At 39.7% G+C, this 24,521-nt stretch overlaps 1 protein-coding gene across 1 annotated transcript; it reads left to right on the top strand.

Moving 5' to 3' along the window:
* Nucleotides 1–4,470: 4,470 nt before the first annotated feature.
* On the top strand, nucleotides 4,471–24,311 carry DIPK2A (divergent protein kinase domain 2A). Its single transcript, XM_082056652.1, has 3 exons — nucleotides 4,471–5,250; nucleotides 18,755–19,058; nucleotides 21,426–24,311. The coding sequence occupies exons 1-3, from the start codon at nucleotides 4,597–4,599 to the stop codon at nucleotides 21,755–21,757; spliced, it is 1,290 nt and encodes a 429-aa protein (XP_081912778.1). The 5' UTR covers nucleotides 4,471–4,596; the 3' UTR covers nucleotides 21,758–24,311.
* The last annotated feature ends 210 nt before the right edge of the window (nucleotides 24,312–24,521 follow it).

Here is a 24,521-nt window from a genome sequence, read left to right as displayed (position 1 = left end):
AGATCTTACGTGTTTATAGTAAAACTATTGTGCAAAGTTTGACAATGAAAACAAAAATTTTTTTAGTTGAGAAATTTCAGTATTTCCATGAGAAACAAATTGAACAGACTTCACACAATAACATAAGCATTGTGACCTTATTGGTACACCAATATAAAGAACATACCGCCTGAAATCAGAACAAAAATAAAGCACATTTGATAGGATGTTGATTCAGCAAAATAACTTGTAACATTATTCAGCTGTTCAAAGCATGTAATACTGAAGACAGCAAGCAAAAGGAAGAGTAAATGAGTAAAAATGTCAGATTACTCAAGGCAAAAATTCTACAGAGCCAATATTTCTGCATTATGCTGCAGTATGTACAGTGTGTTTTGTGCATGAAATTCAACTCAAAAATTTGACAATTATTTATAAAAATGTAATCTTGCTGCTTTTTTTTCATTTTGCTTGCATTCTAAGTGGGAATTAGTATTGTACATAGACAATTGAACCACCTATTTACTGCAATTGTTTATTGGTTAAAGAAGGACACTCCCTCCCACTTCTCATACGATAGATTAACTAACCTAAACCACCTCTTAGGTGTTATTTTTCCAGAACCACAATACTAATTTCATTTTGCCATACAGTAAATGGTACAACACAGTAAAACAGATTTTAAATCTCCAGAAGGTGGAATACAGAATAGAGGTTGAGCTACATGTCCCCAGGCAACAGCAAACAGTGTCGCTCCCTCTTGATCTCTAAGACAACTGGGATAGATGGTTGGCTGGACAGACAGTTTACATGGCACAGTCATATATCCAGGTTTCTTCAATATGCTATCTTTCCTGCCAAAAGATCAAATGTGAAAGTTGGCTGAGGATACTGAATATTTGCCCCAATCTGGGGATACCCTCTCACATTAAAAGGCAAAATATTCAGAAATCTCAGGTATGCCCACTGCAGCCATTCCTGTGACATAGGCTCCTGAGCTGTGCATATGCACTCACTCTGATGCAGGTGAATAGAAATGTGAACAGAAACTATTGATTATAAAGGTGCAGAACTTAGAATTGTTCTTCTTGGCACATCTTTCAGACTTGCCTGGTTAAAGTGACAAGGATCCCTATTTTGAAAGTGGCAAGGTGATTCTGTGAATGTGGGAATGAGTCTCTAAATAATTAAAAAAAAAAAAAAAGATACTCCAGACTAATTTAAAGTATCTGCAAGGATTTTGAGAAAGCTGTCATTTTGGACAGCTGATCATTCTGCAGTTTGAAATAGAAGAGCTCAGAGTCAAGTGTCCTAGTAAGCCAGAGTCTGTTATCGAACCTTTACACAGAGCTGCTGGATTACCTTTTCATTCTAAATTGTTTAAATTCTGGGTGGTTGCTTGCTTTCTTGTTATGGAGAGAAAAGGCTTGATCTGGTCAAGTCTTCTTTTAAATCAATATACTAGATAACTTAATGTTGTGTAAGATATCTCTGTAGCCATACAGTCTGTTATTTCCATGAAGCCTCTTGATGCCTCTGAAAACTTTGGGAATATATTATGTCCAATTATATTAAAGGTCTGTGTCTAACTCCAACAACATTGTTATGGGAGATTTTAAAAAATCCATATACGGAGCCAGCAATAATAGGTAACAGTTAGAATGACACTTCATCACAGCAAACTGACACCCTATTGCTAAGCTACTGCAGAGCAGCCCTCTGCAACTGAACTAACCTGCTGTATGTCAGAGAACTCCATGCACTTGCACTCCACTGATGCTCTGTGTTTTCATTCCAGTCACTGGAATCTTTATGAATGACACTGCCATATATAATGAAGTCTTCACAGGAAAACTACTGTAGTTTATTTTGAAACTTAGTCAGAAGAGCACAACTCTAGAAAAACAGGAAATGTATTGCAATAATTGTAGAGCAGCTTCTGTTTTATTTTGCCTTTCCCTGCACCTGCTTTGCTTTTACTTACAAACTCTTCCAAGATCTTTTTTTCACTTTTCAGTCTTCCAAATTGAGTCAGTTGCATCTTCCTTTCAGTCTTTGTTTCTTTTAGTAAAATTTGTAAATCTGTGAAACCGAATTACAGCCATGTTGTATAAAAAGGCAGTCTCCACCGTCCTCAATCCCTCAGAAACCCCCAAAGGCTCCAATGAATACCAATGAAACCAGAAATAATAGCAACTTTTATGTAACTCAGAACAAGCCTACTGATCTGCTTAGAAACAGCAGATGTATTTGTTTATGGATTTGCAATGTCAAATGCTTTAAGAACACGCCAGTGTTGTTGGAAAAGCATATTAGTTAAACTGTTTAAAAGATTCTTTGTACTTTAAAATGATAGTTTTATCTAGTAAAGATTAAAATATTCTGTTCATATTCAGAACAAATGAGAAAGCTTGATAAATACACAATGTAGAAAATAAACAATAATTCAATATATTTGTTTATATTTGGATTTGTTAGTGACTTAATAAGTTACAGATTAAATATTGTTAGATGAAAAAAGAGTACCAACGTAAGACCAAACTTGTTTGCCTTGTGAGTTTGGAGTTTATATCCAGAAAAAAAAAATATCTGTTCATCTATCAGCATCTATTATTATTATTTGAAATGTGGCACCAAGCAGTGTGTCCACAAATTAAGACTTGAGTTAAGGAAGGTTACATACACTTATTTGTTATGTATAAGTATTTATGTTTTAATAAAACCAGTGGTTTCCAGACTAGGAGTTGCTGATTGGATGTTTTGACTCTACCAGCAGCATTTAACAAGGCACGTTGAATGAGATGTGGTCATGCCTGATAAACACTAAGAGGTGCGAGTTCACTGTACACATTCAACAGTAACAAATTCTCAGTATGATGGATTCTTTAAGCTGTTTTTATACATATAAATGTGAAAACGCAGTACATAGGCAGATAAGTACATGCTAATGTAAAAAAGACATGTACTTCCAATATGCTAGATACTCAATACTTAAATTTATCTATCATGCAAATGAAATAACTGGAAATTATCCAGTCTGCTACATTTCTTCCCCCAACGATCATATCTGTGCTGCACTTTTGAGACAGAACAAGCAATATGAAGGCTGTCTAAGTAGGGAGAGGTCAGGCTCACTTTTAGAAAGGCAGTGTTGAAAGAATTGAGACTTCCACTTGTGTGTGGTTGGGTTTTTTTTTTTCGGTTGTTGTTTTGGTTTTGTTGTTTTTGTTGTTGTTTTTCATTGTTAATCTCTTTCGTTCTCTGTTCTGTGTTAGTTTTACAGAACGGTTCTTAACCTGTGGCCAGCTAACGCGGATGGAAAGACAGCGCAGGCTACAGAGCGCGGCTGAGCGGAGCGGGCGCTGCAGGCGGCACGCGGCTCCCTGCACACTGCGGGGGGACGAACGAGACACCGGCACACACAGGAACTGCCCGTGCCAGTTGGAACCTGAGACTGCTAAACCCGTCCCGCGGCCCCAGCAAACCAAACCGGTTTATGCAGCCGGGTGACTGTAAGGCTTGTTTGTAAACTGCAGAGTTGTACAGGCTGTTTCGCACGTACTTCAGTTGTGTGCCTCTTCCCGGATGGGAAGCGCGGTGAGCAGGGCGCGGCGGGCAGGGCTGCAGCCTCTCCCGCGGGCGGCAGGCCGGATCCTGGGCGTCCCGGGCACCCGCGGTGCGTGTCCCCCGGCAGCCGCTGCGCGGCAGGTCTGAGCCGCGCGGGACCGGTCGCGCCGCAACCCCACAGCGGCCGCACCGCCGCGGACACCCCTGAGGGCGGCTCGCGCCCCCCGCGCTGTGCGGGGCCGGCTGCGGCGGGCGCTGAGGGGCGGGTAGGGCCGCCCGGGGTGATGGAAGCCGCACTGCCAGCAGTCCCGCCGGTCGTGCAGCACCGCTGGCCCGGGCCGGCTTTAGGCAGCCGCCTCCCGCTGGCAGCCCGAGAGCGCCCTGCCCTGGGCCACGGGGCGGGAGCGGCCAACATGGCGGCGACGGCTGCTGACCCCCCACCCCGACCCAGGCGGCGCGGGAGTCCGGCGCGGCCGGGGTCGAGGAGGCGGGAAGGACGCGACGCCCCGCCCCGCGACGCCCCTCCCGCGTGCCCGCCTCTCGCCCCGCCCCTTTTTCAGCGCGCGCACACGGACCTCCCCGAGCCCCGCCCTCCTCGCTCCCACCCCGCGCGCGTGGCGGCCCCTCCCTCCGCCTCCGAGGGGGGGCGGGCCGCACGCGACCACGCCGCATCACGTGCAGCCAACCGCCGCGGCAGCCGGCGCTCGCGCGAGGCCCCGCCCCGGGTGGGCGGGGCCAGCGGCGGGAGGAGGAGGTGCCTCGGGGCGGGGGGCGGGCGGCTCGCGCCCACCTCCGCGGCGGCGGGAGCGGCGGCGGCGGCGGAGCCCGAGCCCCTCCCCCGGGGGCGGGGCCGGCCGGGCCGGCGGGCTGCTGGCGCCTCCCCGCCTCCCCTCACCTCCCCCTCCCCGCCGTCCCCTCAGTAACTTGGCCGCCTTTTATCGGGCGAGCGGCGAGGCGGAGAGTTTATTGGTGCCGGAGCTGCGGCGCGGCCGGGGCGGGGAGCGAGCGCGGCGGAGGGCGGGGGGGCCCGGGCCGGGCCCGTCCGGGACGATGCTGCGGCTGGTGTCGCTGAAGTTGGGGCGGCTGTACCGCTACGTGAAGCTGGCGGTGCTGGGCAGCCTGGCGGCGGCGCTGGTGCTGAACACGCACTCGCTGCTGGCCTCGCTGCAGCGCAACGAGCTGTCGGAGCGGCGCTTCCTGCAGCTCAATAAGTGCCCGGCCTGCTGGGGCACCAGCTGGTGCCGCAAGTTCCTGAACGGGCAGCTGCGGCTGGAGAGCTGGGGCCGCCTGCGCCTCTTCGACTTCTTCAACGTCAAGAACGTCTACTTCGCGCGCTACGGCGAGCCCCGCGAGGGCAGCCGCCGCGTCGTGCTCAAGCGCCTGGGCTCCGCGCAGGAGCTCGCCGACATCGACACCAAGATCTGCCGCCGCGCCACCGGCAGGGGCCGCTGCGACCTCCTGCAGGCCCTGCACGCCACCGAGTTCGCCAGCCTCAACGGCGACGTGCGCCTCCTCACCCCGGACGCCGTGGAGGGCTGGTCGGACCTGGTGCACTGCCCCTCGCAGCGCCTGCTCGACCGCCTGGTCCGCCGCTACGCCGAGACCAAGGACTCGGGCAGCTTCCTGCTGCGCAACCTGAAGGACTCGGAGCGCATGCAGCTGCTCATCACCCTCGCCTTCAACCCCGAGCCTCTGGTGCTGCAGGTGAGCGCGCCCGGATGGGCGCCCGCCCCGCCTGCTCTCCGTGGTGCTGGGCGGGGGCCGGCGGCGCCCGCGCTCAGCGCCCGGTCACGGCCGAGCGCCCACCCTGGCCCCTCCGCCCCTTCCCCCGCCGCGGCCGGGGGCTCCTTGGCCGCCGCGCCGGGCAGCAGCGCTGCTGTGGGCTGGCCTCAAACAGCGGCGGGACGCCGGGGTCCTCCTCTCGGGCTGTGCCCTAACAGTGACCCGTGTGAAGGTACCGGCTGGGCGAGCTGGGAAGAGGGTCTCTGATGCCCACTCTGGGCAGGAGTCATCTCTGTATCTCACTCGGTCTCATAGTTTTCCTCTCTTCCTTAAAGACTTTGTGTGTTTTCACGATTTGGCTTCCTCGTCGGCGCTGCTGCACCTGAGGGCTTTAACTCGTTGTCCATCCTTCCTGCCTTTCTGCTGGGTATGGAAGGGTGCGAGCAGGCAGCTGTGGTGCAGGAGGCAGACAGGGTGGCACGCTGTAAGGCAGATGCTTTCTGGTGGATTATGCCTTTCTTACAGTTAAGTGTTAGGCTTTAATCCTACAGCATCTCCCATAACACATATATTCCTAAGGCAGCTGTGGGAATCTCTGATTAGTTCCTTAGGGTCTGGTTTAATAGTTAGCGGGTAGGGTCTTTAGTGTAATGCTGTTGTGCTTTCCTCTTCAAAAACTGACTTCATGCCATGTCGTGCTCTTACGTGACCCGTATAAAATCCTTGTTTTTCTTTTGGTAACAATTAGAAATAGGTATTTCGTAGCCTGAAAATGGAGCAACAAATAAATGAACAGTGTAGTCGTTTAAGCAGTTACATATTTTATCTTCTTTAATTAGGAGGACTGGTTATGCACGCAGAACAGAAATTTGTGCTTTAACATGTAATGTCAATTTTTAGGTGAAAAATTTGTAGCAAACTGTTTTATTGTGTAGCACCACTCAGTTGCCTCTATTGCATATCTATTTAGATTGTATCCTTGCATTTAGGCTCTTTACACTACTGAGGGAACTCCATGAATGCCTTTAGTGTGTAAGTTTGGACTCAGAATTGTTTTGTCTAAGTACTGGTCTGTCCTTGCTTTTATCCAGTGTATGATAAAAAGAATACTTGCAAATATGTTTGAAAGCATCACAGCATGATTACAATTGTAAAGATCTGCTGTTTCTCTAGTAAGAGACCAAGAAATATCTAATGCTCAAAGAGCAGTGCTGCAGGCTTTACCCTCTAGCAAATTCACCTACTGATTAATTTATAGAGAACGCATTTATGAACACTACTTAATTAAAAATATGTTTTGGGGTAATACGCCTTCTGCCCTCAGTCTCTAGATGTAAATACAGCTCTTGGGTTTTGTTTTCAAAGTTTCCAGTTTGCTTCTCAATGGACTTAGGGTACAGCGTGTCTTTTCCATTTTACTGTAAAGTTACTTCTGAGCACAGTGAAAAAGGAAAGTCCACTTTGGTAAGAAAATCAAAACTGTTTTGCTGAATATAGTTGGAAATTCTTTGAGAATCAATTTGTTTTGGCTGCATTTCATACAACTTAGAGTTTTAACACTGGTTCCCGCATACCGAGCCTAGACCTAAATGGTCAGAAAGCAGCTTTGTATTACAGTTTCTTCGTAATTTGGAGGGCTGATAAATGCTTTACAGACAAAGGGTATGACACAGTTGTGTGTACAGTTGTGGGATGGATCAAAGGCAGTGGGCAGCACTGGTTGAGGTAAGAGTCTTGATCCCTGTCAGCTTCTTGGTAAGCTGTGGATGAGCCCTGAGGCTGTCAAGCAAATCTGTTGAAGAGATGAAAATCTTTGAACGTGAACTTAAGCACTTTGCTCGCCATTTATCTTGTCAAAGGTGCTGCTGAGAGCAGAGCAGTCAAATTGGTGGGAAGTGAGGCAGCCTTTACCAGTGCAGAGAGTGGTAAAGTTGTCTATCATCTCTTACCAGATCAAGTATTTTGCCGGGTCTTTTAAATTTTGATGAATAGGTATATACTGGAAAATATTTCTGGGGAACTTCAGGCCAGCTTTGTGTGTTTAAACACTCAATGTAGTTTCCAGAAGAGTATTCCTCAACTTTGGTAATGGGTACTGAAGGCTTGAATACCTTCCCTCAGTCGAGCACGAAATATCTTATATGTATGAATCTGAATGAGCTTTTCTCATGCGCATAACGGGTCACGTACCTTTCTGTTCTCAACCTGAGAAACATGTAAGGAACAGATAATCCTGTGTTATGTGGCTATTGCAACAGTGAGATGCAAGGCACTCTTTAATAGAGGTGAAGTTACTTTCCAGAAGTGGTAACCAACTACTGAGAAGTTTGCTTGTATTTATAGATAAGATGTGTAAAACATCTCATGGTATAGTTTCTGCAGTATTGATGAGGGCAGATATTAGCACAGGAATGAGACTAGTAGGCTTGTTCTGAAAATGAGCTGCTTCCAAGAAAGGAAACCTGCGTGAGGTCATGTGAAGATTCAGATGTTAATTTTAATTAAATAAATAAAACTGATGCATTTAACTGATACTGTCTGTCACTGGAAGGTACAAGGAAAAGTATTGCTAGTTTTTGCTTTGAGCTTTTCATGAAACTCTCATGTGACTGTTTAAACACTGTGATTAGTAACATTTTTGGTTTAGAAGCAGAGATAACTTCTAAATTCTCAGTGTTTCATGCATTGAAGTTCTGTGGTTTTAAGTTATAGGAGCAGTCAAATGTGAATAGGCACTGAATTTAAAGCTTGATCTTTGCTTTATAATAGAAAATTCACTCTAATAATCTACTAGAGCTAGTAATTTCTGGACTGTAAGACTTTTTATCAGAGATCAGGATTTTAGCTTGAAGCCTATTTGGAGTATGGATTATTCCTAAAGTGGCATTGCTTACAAGCTGCATATTGTCACAACTAACTGACAGCTTTTGCTGCAGGAAGTTTTCAGATGGGGCTCTAGCCCATAGCATGATAGACTTTTGTTACAAGTCTCTGAACAGTAGTATACCAGCACAGTTTTATTTAGATTACTTATTGTAATGCTAATTCAATATCTATATTTTTTTTTTTATAGCTTCTTTATCCACATTTGTTAAACAGTCGCGTAGGTGTACTCAGTGAAGAATTCAGCCCCTTTTGCCACTTCATGAAGCAAACAGAAGGATATCTGCATTATTATTTGGCACAACTTACATCTTTTCTGGATATTAAAATATTATTTTTACTTTTGTAGAATCTCACTAATCTAGTCGGTAATTAAATCCTCTCACATTTTGATCTGAATTCACATTTGAATGAAACAGCCTGTACGCAAGGGTTGAGGAAAGAATTTTTTAACTTGAAATGTAAATGCTTAAGATTGAACTTCTGATAGGTTTGGGTTTTTTCCTTCGTCTTTCTAGCCCTTTCCTGCAATAAAGGCAAATACTTTTTAGAAAAATGAGTTGTGATTGGTAAGCAAAATTTGCTACATCTAAACCGATATTTTATACAAACACAAACAGCTTATTTGGACAAAAGCAACAAAAAACTTGCTGCTGTGCCCTTCAACTCATTTAATGGATAACAGATTTTTTTAAATAGGAGTCACCTGGAGGACAGGATCTGTGCATGGCATCTGATTCATAATTGAATGTAATGACTGTGTGCGTCAAACACTTGCAAAGATAGGTCAGCCAAAGTTGCCTTGTGAAAAAATAGCAAAATTTTAAAAATAAATTGGGTTACAGACTGAGTACAGTGTGAATATTCACTTCTTGCAGAATTCAGAGAACCAGCGTGGATGTAAGTAGATTTATTCTCGCCCCATGACTTTTTATAAACCACCCACCTTGTAGTTTTTTTTTTTTTAAATAACTCTACTGGAGAAACTTTCTTCATTTTTTTTAACCATGGCGTGTGCTTAAATAATGAATGTTATTTAACTTTATGAAGAAACATGAGTAATTTTTATTTTCATTAGCAAATAGAAACATAAACTTGCTGTTATAGAGTGAAAAATGTCTCCTGCCTGTGGTTAATTTCCATACAGGCTAAGGTTGTTGTTCAGTCTTTGACTCTTCTTTCATTCCCCAATTCCTAACTAGATTCTTTTCAAAACCAAGGCAGTTGAACAGAAAGGTTTGGGGAATAGTTAAGTTTTCTGTAGACATAGCTCTTATTTTCCGTAGAGCTCCTGCACCGGTCTCTATCAGACTCCAGATTTCCTATTTGGAGCCATTGCGGTTGTCTTAGTTTTCCAGCTGCTGCCATTGTGCCACCGTGGCTGCTTGTTGTCTAACACATGAAGGCCTGTGGGCTGAGTTTTAAGTTATGTATTTAAACATGAAAAAAACCCCAAACCCAACAATGCCCTGAAAAACAGGGTGAAGAGGAGAACTCCTTGTTCTGGGAGTTAAGGAAACTACAATATAGGTCACTTCTGCTGAATTAAGAAATTGCTTCTAGATAAGAAAACTGTGCTTTTCAGTAAAGTGGTTGTATTTCTCCTAAGATGCTATGTTTGGCTGAAAAGACAGTTTACATCTGTCCCGTCAAAACTGAAACATAGGTTTTATTAACTGTAGTAGCAAAAGTGCATCTAGAGCTGGTCTTGCAATACTCAGTGCTGGCTGTTGCGCTGGTGCACAGTATCACCAGATGCACTATTCAAATGACAGCGCATTTGCTTTGTTTTCAAAGCAAACTTGAAGTTGGCACACAAACTTTGCTATTAAAATTGAAGTAAATAAAATGCTTGCAAGTAATGTGCTTTTATTTTTTTTCCCAAACTGTACAAGGTGTCTGTGAATTCTACCCAGAGTGCATTAATGCAACTTTGTCTTGACCTGTAGCTTTTAACAACCTGTCTAGAATGGAGATTCTTCAAAGAATGGTGGTGAACATTTGTATCTTGTATGTAAATTACAAGTCTGAAACACTTTAGTTCTTCCAACTCTAAGAAAAATTCCAATACCACAGCAGTATTTCTGCATTTTTACTAGATTGTGTAAATCATTGCCTTTTCTCAGATATATATTTAGCTTTCTAAATACTTAAGCTTAATGGCTTTATTCTTTTTGCAACTTCTAATCATTGTTATTCCTAGTGGGAAAAAAATAAATAAACAAAACTAAAGAAAAAAACAAACAGACCAAAACAAACAAAACTGCAACCAAACAAATAAACCCAAACCAAAACCAACTGCTGTATCTGTATTCCTGGTATAATTACTGTGCATGAGCAGTCTGTTGCCACAGAACCTAAAATTCTTCTGGTTTCTCTTCATGTCATCAATGAGGTTTCTGTTTGGTTTTGTTACGGGAAGAACAATAACTGCCATCTGGTAAACATATATTAAGACATTAACTGTGATCTCTTTGAAACAATTTCTTGTGCTGAATTCACTCAAAGTAGCAATTTAGCCAAATGTTTTACAGAATTATTTTGCTGATCCATGCATAACTCGGTGAGAAGTAAATGGGTACTTTTCTTGCTTGGGATGTCTCTCTTTTTTTAAAAAAAAAAGTCACGCATGTTGTTCTACTCATAGGCTATTTTCTGTAGTTCTAGTCTAAATACACTGGTAGAATGCCATCTAGTTTTAATACGTGGTGCCTTTTAAGCTTGCTTCGTTTCTGAATTTGGCATTTCTGATACATAATTCCTATGCTATATATCAAGTGGTGGATTTAAGGTGGTTATCAGCACTACCTGATATGTCTTCTAGTGGACTTGTATAATACTATTTAAGTCCTGGCTCATACAAATACTGGTATTTTGACAGACTGAGTAGTATTTAGTGTGTAAGATTTTAAAATGTTGACTATTTACCTCTGATTTATGAAAAAGTTAAAACTTAGTTTGAGATCACTTGTTACTAGTCATATTATCTCCAGTTGCTTTGAGGCTTTTAGATTATCTGCAATTTCATACATTATTTCATTTTAAAGATTCACTGCAGTCTGCTGCAGATGATTGAAATAATGACTTCCCATGTCTTCAAATTACTCCCATGTAGTTGGACTCTTTGTTTGTTTGAAAGCTGTTTTCTCTGTTTGCAGTAAACATAAGCTAGGCTTAAGGAATGTCTCTACAAATGTTACTGTATGGTAAATTGTTTTTTTTTTTTTTCTTTTCACGTCTTAACTTTTATTAAAATTCTTTTATTATTATTTTTTTTTTCACAAACCAGTCAGCTGGCACCTGTAGAAAAGATAAATCAGAAAACAAAGGATTTAAATTTTAGATGTTAAAGTCAGGCTTTAGTTTTTCTTGACTCCTGTTCTACATACTTCTAGCATTGTGGAGAAAGGAGATGAATTTGTTGTCTCTCCCAGAATTTCCATTGTGCATGTTTTTAAAAAGAAACAAAAAAAATCATTGTTTTGTTGGAATAAAATCGAGTAGCCTCATGTTACAAGAATATTTCACTGATTTGATTGAAACTGAACAAAAGTCAAATGAAGGAAAAGTAATTTCATTGGGAATACTAATATTTAGAATATTCAATGAAATCTGCTCTTCACTCTGTGTAGGCTATATATGTGCATGCTTAACTTTTGTGGGAGTTTTAGTTGAATGTCAAGTAATTTGGCATATAATTGAGAATGAAATTTTCTTCATTATACTCACTAGCATTTGCAAATACATTTGAATATGGATCTTCTAGAATGCAGATTGGAAGAGGGCAACTGCTTTTAGGCTGTGCTTTTAACCTTCTTTGATCTGAAAAGTTTCATTGTAAAATCTGATCTCCATGCCTGCGTGGTTCCAGAGCTTCACTTATTTGCCTTGGTGACTAATGCAAGTGCTACTTCTGTTTACACTGCAGAATCAACAGTACTCTGTGAGAGAGAGCGATTTTTTTTCCTTTTGAGGAAAAGCCCATTATTTAAATTCTACTTGCCATGCCAGTTTGTGCCTGGGCAGAGTTTAGTAGGATGATTTTAGTGAAGGCGTCACAAAGAGTGTAATTTTGCCATCAAGGTCTTCAGGATCATAAGGAATGGGAAGAGAAGTCCCACTCTGTTTTGCATATGGTTTTTATTTCTGTTGTATTTAAGGTGAACTCTTTGTTTCTTTGTTTTGGGTTTTTGGGGGGGAGGTGGAATTCACTTCATACAAAAATTGGTAGTGACATGTAGCACCTTTCAGGGTAGTTTTGAAAATGAAAAGCATTTTTTTTTAATAGTACCGTGGTACAGCAGCTCAAAGATGTCAACCATTACTTCAACTTTTGGCCTTTTTTGGACTTGATTATTAGGATGAATTATGTGCTTGGTTGTGATAAACTAATATCCTTTTAAGTGTTTAATTCAAAGAGGGTTTGTGTTATTGCAGACTACAATAGACCTTATCTCCTTCAAGCTGCTGAGTCTTTACTGCATCATCTAATTCACAGCTCTGAACATTCAAAAGCAGTGGCAGATTTGTGTATCTTCTCGTGTTTAGACAGATGGAAGTGAGGAAGACAAATGCACTGATAGTGTGTTTCATGCTTCGGTGAAATGATAAATTCACCCTACTAATTCTCAATATTTATTCTGAGACTACAGTGTATTCATTTTAAAGACATAAATGCAGCATCATTCTTGCAGGAACAAAGTGACCTTTGTCCCTTTGACAGGGTGGGCTTAGGTTTTTAAGCCTTACTTAGAGAGATATCTTGTAGCTATGCTAATTAAAGCAAGTAATATTTTTTTTTTTATGTATGTGTCACTGGGAATAGAGGTAGCAGACGTTTTTGTCATATTTACTGTTTTCCGTCTTGCTGTTAGAAGATTATACATATTTCTGTGTGAATAGAAAAAGGTAACAATTTTAATGAGGAAAAACTTCCTAAAGTACCTGTTTGTAGTTTTTCATATGTATTACTATATTTTAAAACACTTTTAAAAGCTTAATTGTTAGTGGTTTCCATGGCATTTGTGTATATTCACAGATAAAATGTCAGTGGGTGCATCAGAATTGCAGATGCTTTTGTCAGATGGCAGTTTGTGGTTTTGAACGAGAGCTTAGTTTTTATCTTAATTGTCAAATGCACATTTTTAAATCTTCAAGTAGCGTATTCAAGTACAAAATTATCTAATAAAATATTTATACTACTAATAATTTGAGAATTAAAATAAAAACTGTATTATGCATTACTCTACAGAAATCAGAGATTTTTGACAGATATACTAGTATATTTTTGTTTCTAAATGCAAGTTGATCATGTAAAACATGTTTAATGACTGTAGAAGTGTGTGTTCATGTCTTACTGGCTTTCAAAATTTTAATAGAGGAAGAAAACCAAAATCCTCGTATTCAGTTAGCTGCAATTACATGTAGAAAAACGCTTTCAAAATAGAGTAGTACACAAAGTTACAAATCTGTCCTTGCAAAGACAACAGATCTGCACTTCAATTAATATTCTTATCAAATTCACTGAGTGAACATGAAACTGCTGAATGAGGCACTTGTACATATTTTTATCCCCTTCCTCGGCTCCTGACTTGGGTAATGAAGTGTAGATGTGGCTGTTACATGCCAATTGGAAGGGAGCCAAAACAGAGATGTTGTTTGTACATGTACAGATGTTGGCAGGATTCCCTGCACTCCTGTTGTCAAAAGATCCTTTTATTGCCATAGAGTTATAAATATATTTGTGTTACAGTATGGCATGCAGATATTTTACCAGTAATGTTAAGGATATTCACTTCTTAATAAACCAAACTGCTCCTAGAATTTCTTGTGTGAAATGAAATTCAGTGCACACAATGCAGGAAGCAGAATAGATGTGTTTTGAAGATCAGTGTACCATTGTGAATGACTCTGTACATTCAAAATGAGTTTAATCCATTACATAAATCCCTGCTGCTGCTAGAAAGCAATGTCCTCTCAGCTGCTTTCCTCTCTTCTGCACCTGCCTGTTCAGGACTTCTCCCTTTCTTTTGTCCGTACCAGCATGATGCAGCAATGTGATGAGCTGGATCAGGCTGCTGATCCAACAACACCAGCCCAGCAAGTACCAGCTGCATTGCTTTCCTCATGATGTGAAGGAAGGGATTGAAGTGAGTGTGCTTGGTGTGCTGGGAGAGATGGACACCTTCGCTTCCACGATAGCATGGCCTTTGCCAGGTTCAACTGTTTGTGGTTGAATTTGTATTTGTAAAGGGAGGCAAAGTTATAAGCAGAGCAGGACTGGAAAGGAGAAGAGTGAAAAATAAAAGGAGTGGTGTGGTCCAAAGTCATACTTAAATAAAAATATTTAGGTATCATTACTGTAGCACTTGAATTGAATATATTGCATTGAGTGCTAATAAAATGCAGCAATACGAAAATGTTATGCACAGTTGGTGAAATCAGTTAAACTTCTGTTTAACAGAAAATGTAATCAGAGTAAATTTTCTCAATTTTAAAATATAAATTTGGTTTTATAATATATGGATAAAGTAGACTTGCATGGGTACAGGTACGCACATTTGGACTTCCCCAATACTAAGCTTTATGTCTTTTTCCTGGTAGATGCTGGTAGGTAGTACTTTGAATTTTCCCATATGCCCCTTAACCCCTCTCACTGGAATGAAAAATTTTTGCTTACCCATAGTTCTCTGGGGGTTATGCATTAGCACCAACTCCTGTTTGATTCTTTTTGAGTGAAATGACATGTTCCTTTGTAAATAACTAATTTCATTTGATGGACAACAGCTGTTTGGCTATTGGTTTGTTTTGATCCAGGACGGATCAAAATGATATCAGAAATGATAAATGTGCATGGAATCTGTTTGGTGGCATTCATTGATGCCACAGGCATGACTTTTCATTCTATTGGTCTGTTTGTAGAATAAGTGATGAACACAGAATTAGAACACACTTCATTTGTTGGAAGGTTATTTTGCTAACCACAGAACAAGCTAAAAAACCACGTTCTTAACTGCGGAATGTATCGCTTGACTTGCTTCAAAATAGTGGATGTTTGTCCATATTTACCACCTTCATAAATTGCTCTGAGGCCTACAGATAAAAACCTTTGGACTGTACAATGTCATCCTAGCTGCATAGTGGATTCAGTTAGAGAGATTTAGTTTTGCTCAGTTATATGGTATCACAGCTTGAAAATATCATGCTGGTCTCAAAACCATCAAATGAGTTCTGTATCATCCTCAGGATTTTTCATGACCAGATTCACCTATGTGGGTAGATCAGGTGATCAAAATAGGGTAGAAATACAGATGCTTAGATACCCCAAAAACTTTGAACCTATTCTGTTATTAATGTGGGTCTGATGTCCTTTGGACCAACCAAGAAAGGTTTTTCTTTGCAATGGTAAACATAGTTATTTCCCCTAAAATTGTCTTCTGCACTTGCCATGTCAGAGGTTAGCTTAATGGCTTTTGCTATAAAGATGACAAACTATGTCAACAATATATATAAAACATGATTTTGATTTCTTCACATGTACCATGTAGGCAAGATTGGCTATGTGGAAACTTCGAAGAGTCCTTGAAATTCCATAGAGGACATACTGAGCCAGAATAGTCTGAGATGGATGCTCAGCTTCAGTAGGATCCAATAATCAAATAGTGTTAACACTTAAACAAATAGGTATTTTTACTGTCTAAAAAATATATTTAAAATATTAAATAATTTTAAAACTGTAGATGAACAAATTGCAATATTCTTAAGTATTCCAAGCAAGGACTGCTGGAAGCTGGGTACAAGTTAACCTGGTACTCAGCCTTCATTTTAGATATGGGCTCAGTTAGGGTCTCCATAACATTTAATAAAATGCTTTAATTAAGCAGATTTTATTAAACAAATGCCCTTTTAACAAAAACCACTTAAAAGCGAAAGTGGGCATCTTTCACTTGTGGAAAGCAGAAAGCTCATCTTCTTGATGAGAGTAGCTAATAGATAACTTTAAGCAGCATGTCCTGACATAATAAGGCTTGTATTCAGAATGGAAAAGTTAAAGTGGTAATCCTGTCTGCTCTGATGCTTACCTGCTGTTTAAATATTTTATGGTTTTGGTAATAATATTTGCCTTAAGCTTTATGTTCTTTATCAAAATGAAAACTTAGTAAAGGCTGGAGGATTATGCTGGAGGATTAAGCACTTCAGGTTCTCGCTGGCTGTGTGATCAGAAGTACATCAATTCCTTCTTATTTGACAGGTATATATATCTGGGAAAAGATATATAAACATTCCTCACCTGACATAATGAAAACAAGGAAGGGCTGTGGGTCAGCTGGCACAGAAGAAGTCAGCAAGGAGCATGCTTCCAGAGCAGAAACTTCCATCTTGAATCTGTTCTCTGTCTGAAAGGCCTGTAGAAGAAGGATGGAAATGACCGTGCTGTAGTTAGGGGAAACGGGTTTGCTCAGCTGCAGACTCTACAGTTCTGTGCTGGTGATTTAAAGTGAGAGCCATATGAAGTGTTAGAGTGACGTTCTCTGGTATCAGCATAGAATGGGGTAGTCTCCAAAGCAGATGGAGACAATCTCTACACAGACTTTTGTTTTTTCCCTCTGGAAATCTGCAGCTGTTGTAAAATACTGAAAAATGGATATAACCAAGAGAAACTATTGTTGCAGTGCTGAACAAGTGTTCTTGTTTCACTTGTTCTTTCTGTGTGTTTACCAGCGGTGTCTTTTAAAAAAGGTAGAGAAGACAACTATAAGAATTTTCCTCTTGGATATTACTAAAGTATTCATCGATCCAATGACCTTTTGGGTCGAGGCCAGTTAGTAGTCTTTTGAATGAAACTTAGTTCCTGCCATGGGAGTGTGCTCATGTGGAAAACCACTAGCGAAATATTTGAGTTCTGCGAGTAAAGATTGGAGCGTGTATTTGTCATTTATATTATTGTATTATCATGATCTAAGCAAATATATGGTGGTTTTTTTTGTTTGTTTTTTTTTTTTTTTTTTTTTTTCTCCAGGGCTTTTTTTAATACTAAATTTGAAGCCTTATTGTGTGAACTGAATATAGCCTTAACTTTGCTGTTTGCATTTCAATAACAAGTATTAATTCTTGGGAGTAGATGTGGCTTACAGTTCCTTACGTATGACAGAGGTGCTAGTGTTTCTGACCAACATCGGTATTCTAACCTTGGCTTATTGTCAGCTGATGCCTAGTGCTTAAGATAAAATGGTCAAAACTTACAGACATAGGTAAAATTAAGGATTGTTGTAGAGGAGGTATGGGTTCTAAAGCTGCAGTGATTTGGTATGTAAGCACTCTAACTTCTCTAACCTTTTTTTTTTTTTAAGTGGGATATTTACACAGATGGGTGAGTGCTGGGCACCTCTTCCCTGTCTGGTCTTGTAGTTCAGCTCTGTTCTATGTGATGTATTTCCTTCCTGTGTATCTTTTCTTGATTTACCAGAAATGTTTTCTGCTATCGTGAATTCCAGGAGGTATAAATTTCCATTCAGACTCAAACCCACCATGCTGTTCAACACAGGTGTGGTAAAACCTTTGCTACATGATCGTTGCAGAATTGATTATGTGTTGTTTCTGGTGACACCATAGCAAAGTGGTGCACGAGGAAGGAGCATGTCCACATAGTGGTATCTCCTAATTGTTACAATTGGTATACATTCTAATCTTAGAGAGTGTTAACTTCTACTCATTTGGAGCTTCTTAATTTAAAATTTTGTGGTTTCTTCCTGATACATAGTATGGAGGATACTTTTAAAATGCTTGTCTGTTCTTACTGAGGTCTTAGGGCACGTTCAGTACAACTGAAGTAGGAAAAATATGCTGGTGTGGTTGAGTTTTGTTTGTTTGGGTTTTTTATTGCTTGTAGGATGTTATTACTGTTCAATCTCTTATGTTAACTTCCAAGAAAGCTATGATTGGAGACAGATTTTTACTTTTGGTAAAAATGTTATGTGGCCATGTGTAATAAACACACGGAGTATGTATGTAGCAATTAAGGAATACCAGAGTCCTAAGAAACCCTGAGCTTTTTTAATGTCTTAATCTGTTCTGTAATCCTTCCTGTGAGAGTTCTTCAAGTGAGAGGATCCTCAAAGACACCCAGTCAGCTGGGGAAAATGGGAAGAGGGGTGTGGTCGTGGAGAGAAGGAGGTGCCACTTTTTAAAGCTTTTTCCTTTGTGTTATTAAAAAAGTAGGTTTTAATAAAATATATCAGATACAAAGTTATCTTGATGGGAAGTATATTTGCATTAGTACAACAGACGTGTATAAAACACCATTAGAAAAAGATGGCTGGTGGAATTATGTATGTGAATAGATAAATGCATATATAGCACATAGAAAGCTAGATATGAATTGTATATTATCTCAGGTCCTCCAACTCTTTCCCTTTATTAGTTGAGCAGGGCCTCATGCTCACATAAATATATTTTATGCTGTTTATTCTTTCCCTTCAAAACTTGGAAGTATATGGAAATGTTGTGTATTTGCAGGTGTTTCTCCTAAATTTTATTGAACAGCCTTTTAAAATCTAAGCTGTTATGTATTAATGAAAATTTTAAAAAATCTTTTTATTTACAGAGTTTTCCGTCTGATGAGGGTTGGCCATTCGCAAAGTACTTAGGAGCATGCGGAAGAATGGTGGCTGTCAATTATGTTGGAGAAGAGCTGTGGAGTTACTTTAATGCACCATGGGAGAAACGAGTGGATCTGGCCTGGCAGTTAATGGAAATAGCTGAACAGCTGACAAATAATGACTTTGAATTTGCCCTCTACCTCCTTGATGTCAGCTTTGACAACTTTGCAGTTGGACCGAGAGATGGGAAAGTTATCATTGTAGATGCAGAAAACGTTCTGGTAGCAGACAAAAGGTTCATCAGACAGAGTAAGTCTCTTCTTTCTCTCTCCTCACCCCATGTCTCTTGCTTTCTCTGCAAGCACAGTATTTGAACTATGTGGCTAAATACCCATTTTGTTGGCTTTATAGCTAGACAACTAATTAACAAGCTAATTAGCTTTCTTCTGCAATTAGACTACTAATTAACTTGACCAATTTGTCGATTTTTAGAAAGTGTTGAGTTTACCTGAATGTGAGTTACATATACTTTTAATCTTTGTAATCCTGCTTAAATGGAGAGGTGAGGGTGGGAGGAGAGGGTCTGGATGTCGGACGGGTTTGTACAGATGGACGGACAGCTAGATGGGCTGGCTGGCTGACTGGCCTGCCTTAGCTGCAGTAGAGAGGTTCCTTTCATCTTTTCCAGGCATCAAAGTCTTGGCATTCTGTTTTCTGTGAATGACAAGACATTCCTACTGCCCACTTTGCCTTAGTTACATAGCCTGCCTCTGGCTTGGTTGTAATAATGGAACTGAAGGAATGAGTAATTTTAGTGCTGTCTCCAAATGGGAATTATGAAAATTCGTTCATCTTTCTGTCATCGGTAAAAGCTCAAAGCAGTGGTAACAGGAGAGATGTTTAACCAAGTGGCATTATGTGGATTTATACTCCTTTTAAGCTTATAAGGAAAACTTTACAGACCTGAGGGCTGGAGACACTGAACGTGAAACCCTGGATTCTGCAGAAGTGCCAGCAGGCCAGGTGACTCCAGTTTGAGTGAATGGGTTTTTTTTAAGCTTTGCAAATAGACTTCATATGCTGTGCTGCTGAATTGACTTTAAGACTCTGTTTTCTATCCACATATTTTTGTACAAGGAAGTATGGTGTTTGGTTGGTTGGTTGTTTTTTGTTTTTCTCTCTCCTCTCTACTCTCTCTCTTTTTTTTTTCTTTTTTTTTTTTTTTTGGTGGTGGGGGGTTTGGGCAGTGTTTCTATTTTATGTTTTTTTTTTTTTTTTTTTTTGTATTAAATTTAGTATATGTTCTGAGGGACCCTAGATTAAAATTGAACTGAATGCTGAAAGAGTCATGCTTAAATCTGTTGTTTAGTTCCCAGACTAATTTGGATCTAACTAGGATTTTGCAGCATGATTTGTAATCTGACAATTAATCAAAACCACAGAACAAATGAGGACACAAGAAAGTTTTTAGTCTTTATATAAACTTGACATTTAATACTGATTTCATTAATCCTCTGGAAAGTTTGTTTGAACAGTCTTTGTCTAGAGTGATTAATAGGCCTATTTAGATATTTGAATATGTACATTCTGTCCAATTGCACTGTACAGTAATATCTAACTGTACTCTATGTGGGATATCATATTTCAGTTTGCTGAAGTACTTTTTTTCCATTCTCCTTTGTTGCTGCCTTTTTTTTTTTTTCCCTTTTGAGTTTGCTGTTCATTGTACAAATTTTACTTCACATTTTATAGTTTTGGCAGTCACCCTTCAGTCTGCTTTTTTTTCTACACTGGCTTGCAGTGCACCATACATGAATAGACCAATAATCAGCTCAGAGACTACCAAACACAGATAATTTTTTCTTTGTATATCATAGTGCTAAAACTATGAGTCTCCATGATAAAGACATCTTCTCAAAGCTGGCAGTAATCTAGAAACTTAAGATGAAAGTTCTCTAACAAAACGTAGTAATAACTCAGGAGATCTCATATTTAGTAACCTTTTATGTATTACTGTGTAAGGTGTTTTCTGTAAACCAGCTTTGGCAAGGTCACTAGTTACACCTTCAAATTTTGATAACGTTTTTAATATATATAAAGAAGGGTTTATACATGGATGTAAATGCCATTTGCTCTTTTGGATTTTTTTCTTAGTACCATATTGGTTGGAAGATAATGTTTCAGAAGTTTATGGCAATTACTTTGCAGTGTTATTTTTGTTCTTTGGTATGCCACTTGCCAGTGTTAGTTCCCAGGGCAACTGGAGAAACCAAATCTATGTTGCTAAAATAAATCATGTTGCTTGTTTGTTTTTCTCTCAACTTCAGCTGTGGGTCATTCTCTTGTACTTGTTTGTGCTACGTTTTTTCCTCTGGGTACGTGTGTGCATGTAGATTTAATGTGTTCAGTGTGCTGGTTTTTCTGCTTCCCCTTCTTTGCTATTTTACCCTCTTTCTTTCTTTCCCTTATTTTCCTGTATTGCCAGGGCCATTTCAGCAGAATGGTATATTAAACTGTCTGATGCAATCTTACACTAGAACACTTAAAAGTTTACCTAAACAAAGCTGGTTTATAGTTGCTGTGTATTGAGTTTCTGATTATACTCAGATGCACATGTTCTTTCCTCCTGTCTCTCACTTAATTATTGTTTTTTTACTATCTCCTTATATTTCACAGATAAACCTGAAAACTGGGATGTGTGGTATGAAAGCAAATTCGATGACTGTGACAAAGAAGCTTGTTTGTCCTTCTCGAAAGAGATTCTTTGTGCTCGTGTCACTGTGGACCACAATTACTATGCTATTTGTCAGAACCTTTTATCAAGACATGCCACATGGCGTGGCACTTCTGGAGGACTACTTCACGACCCCCCAGCTGAAATTGCCAAAGACGGCCGACTTGAGGCCTTGCTGGATGAGTGTGCCAACCCAAAGAAGCGATATGGTAGATTCCAAGCTGCAAAAGAACTGCGTGAATACCTTGCACAATTGAGTAACAATGTGAGGTAGTCCACGGTGAAAATTATTTGCAACACTGGCTAAAACACTATTGCAGAGACGCATAGAAAATGAAGTTTTAAACTTGTGCATTAAAAAGAGAAAATGAAATAAAAAAAAGAAACTAGTTTATCAGTTTTATAAATACCATAAAAATATAATTTTATGGTGTTATAATGTTCCTTTGCAAACAGACAAGGTACTTACTGAATCAAAACTTGAGCTACTATTGACTCTCCTCCCTAACTGTTTAAAAGGGAGCAGGTCAAAAAAGACTGTGATAGCTTCATTGACAGCTTGTGTGTCAAAGGGTACTTTACATAAAACTGCATTTGTGTCACAGTTTTGTGAAGCTGATGTTCTTACTTGGAAAGTCAAGTTAGACTGATGGCCTGTTTTAAAGGCCTTTTTCCTGACATCATTGTCTCATTTTTGTGTTTGTTTAAACACCTTGAAGTGGCATTTACATCCAGGTAAATCTGGCTGTCTGCATTGCTTCAAATTTTAACAGGCTTTCATGTTAATGCTGTGCAGTACATTCCTACTGTGAGTGCAGGATTCCCACATTTACTGTCTAATCTTAGGGGGTTTCACACTGTTTTACTATGCTTAGACATTGTGTGGTTTTTTTTGAGATCATCGTAAATTCAAATGTCATTTGAACTAACATTCATTTGATGTATTTTGTAGTTCTACCCTTGGAAATATCATTTAATGTAATTACTGTACAAAACTTCTACCCTTCGTCCCAGTATATACACATGACTGTTTAGCGGGAAATCATGGTATGAGCAAACTCTTATTTTTAACAGAGATAACTTTAGAATTGGAGAGAGACTACAATAAAAAGATCTGTATGAATTTAAATTGGGGATAGAATATTGACTAAAATTAAAAAAAAAAAACCCACTAGTCCAGTGTAGTTGAGCATAAACCAAAGAAAATGGTTTTGTTTATTAGCTTCTAAACAAATAGTAAAGAAAAAATCCTATATTGTAGTGAAGCTAATAATTCCCGAAATTTCAGTAGTCCTTGGTTACTCTCAAGAACTTCTAAAACTATGTGCTTATGCTAGAAGAAAACACTAATTTGAATAATAGTGTCTAGAAAGTTAGCAGTTTGTTTTACATCAGTACCAATTCTGTGGAATTCAAGTGTAATGGAGTTTACTGAATATTCATCTTTTGGTTTACCAGCTAAATTGATTAAGGTGTATTCACTCCAGACGTCTTTACATGAACCAAGTTTGGCTATTCCCAGTGCAGTTAAAATTGACTTGTTGAGGTTTGTGTAAATCTGGAGTTGTTCTTGTAAACTACAGTTTTTATAAAAGCCTCAGTTACTGCTATGAAAACTCACTTCAAAGCTTTCAAAGCTTGCTTCTTCCCCCCCGCCCCAACTACTCTAATGCGTCACTTTCCTGATGTCTCATTCATAAAAAGATACATTTAGGAAATGTATGCATGTTCTTGTAACAGTAATGAAGGAAACTAATATTTCCTAAATGCGTGTTTGATACACTGTGTCATGCAAGCTAAAAAGATTTCTGAACAAGGCACTATGTGCTGCCTTCAAGAGCAGAGTTCGTATGGCTCATACTGCGTCAAAAGACTGATGGGAACTGCTGCTTTACCAAATTGCTGCAAGTGCAAGGTGAGGGAGATGGCAGACTCACTGACTGGACCTTCTTTCTCAAAGCTCAAAAAGTGGAGCCATATACAGAGTGCTTTTTGATTTCTTACACAGCTCTATTAGGAATATTTTAGAATACAAAATTCTGACTTCAAGTCCTCTTTTTCTGTATAGTCTTAATTTGCTCTCAATCCCTTGTCTCCTTTCCTGACGGTAGAATGCCCCATGCAGCTTTCAGTTTTCATTTCTCTCCTCCCATCATTTGAAAACCATTTTACATGCCTTCTCTGGCACAAGCTGTCAGAAAAGATTTGTGTTATTTTTCATCATAAAATCCAGCTATTTGAACAAAATAGACTAACTCTCAGACTAGTTAATACTACCCTACCATAAAAGCCTTGACTTATCACTAAAGTTGACTTTTAAACATCTACCATATTTCCCAATGAGTGAGTGGAGTGTGATTGTCGAAGCTGTAGAAGAAACAAACACTGCCAGTTCTGGTTACAACCCGAGGCAGTTCTGTAACTGCCAGGATGTCCTATCAGATTTGGTTTGGGGTTTAGTTCCCTGAGAAATAAGTTACTAAAGCTGATTATAAAAGGAATTTGGAACTTTAAAAACAAAACGAACTACTACAGGGAAAAACACTGTGGAGAGCAATAAATCTTGTTCCGTTTGCACCTATCAGATATTTATTGTACAATAACAATTTATATTTTTAATCATTGCCCATTATTATTGATGAACATGGTGAAATATTTTTGAATGAGATGTTTGGGGTTTGTATGTGCATTACAATTGTCCTTTTGTACTGTAAGTTACTGTTTGATTGGAATATTTTATCAAGACTGTCTCCCTGTGCCTTTATATTACAAGAAAGTTGTTTCTGCAACTTTTAATGATATTAATAAAGAATACTTTAAGAACCTCATCTCAGATACTCATTTGCAGATCAGTAAGTCTTTGAAGATTCACTTAGTTTAGGATGCATTACAATAGACATAGAACTAGTTTTTGTAGTGTTGCAGAGTTCACCATCATCCAAAGTGACAGGAACTTCTTTTCCTCTTTCTAGTAGCCTGCTTTGATCCACAGTATGAATGATCTATCAGGAATATTTTTGTTTTGCAGATTATCATAA

The sequence above is a fragment of the Streptopelia decaocto genome, assembly GCF_964273445.1.
Source record: "Streptopelia decaocto genome assembly, chromosome: 6".
NCBI lineage: Eukaryota > Metazoa > Chordata > Aves > Columbiformes > Columbidae > Streptopelia > Streptopelia decaocto.
This window is presented reverse-complemented; position numbering and strand designations above follow the sequence as displayed.

What these genes read in the sequence shown, in the direction of transcription:
- DIPK2A (XM_082056652.1), top strand. Translation starts at nt 4,597, where the DNA reads ATGCTGCGGCTGGTGTCGCTGAAGTTGGGGCGGCTGTACCGCTACGTG. An exon ending in CCGAGCCTCTGGTGCTGCAG is followed by an intron (nt 5,251 to 18,754) that starts GTGAGCGCGCCC and finishes TTTTATTTACAG; the next exon opens with AGTTTTCCGTCTGATGAGGG. An exon ending in CAAAAGGTTCATCAGACAGA is followed by an intron (nt 19,059 to 21,425) that starts GTAAGTCTCTTC and finishes TATATTTCACAG; the next exon opens with ATAAACCTGAAAACTGGGAT.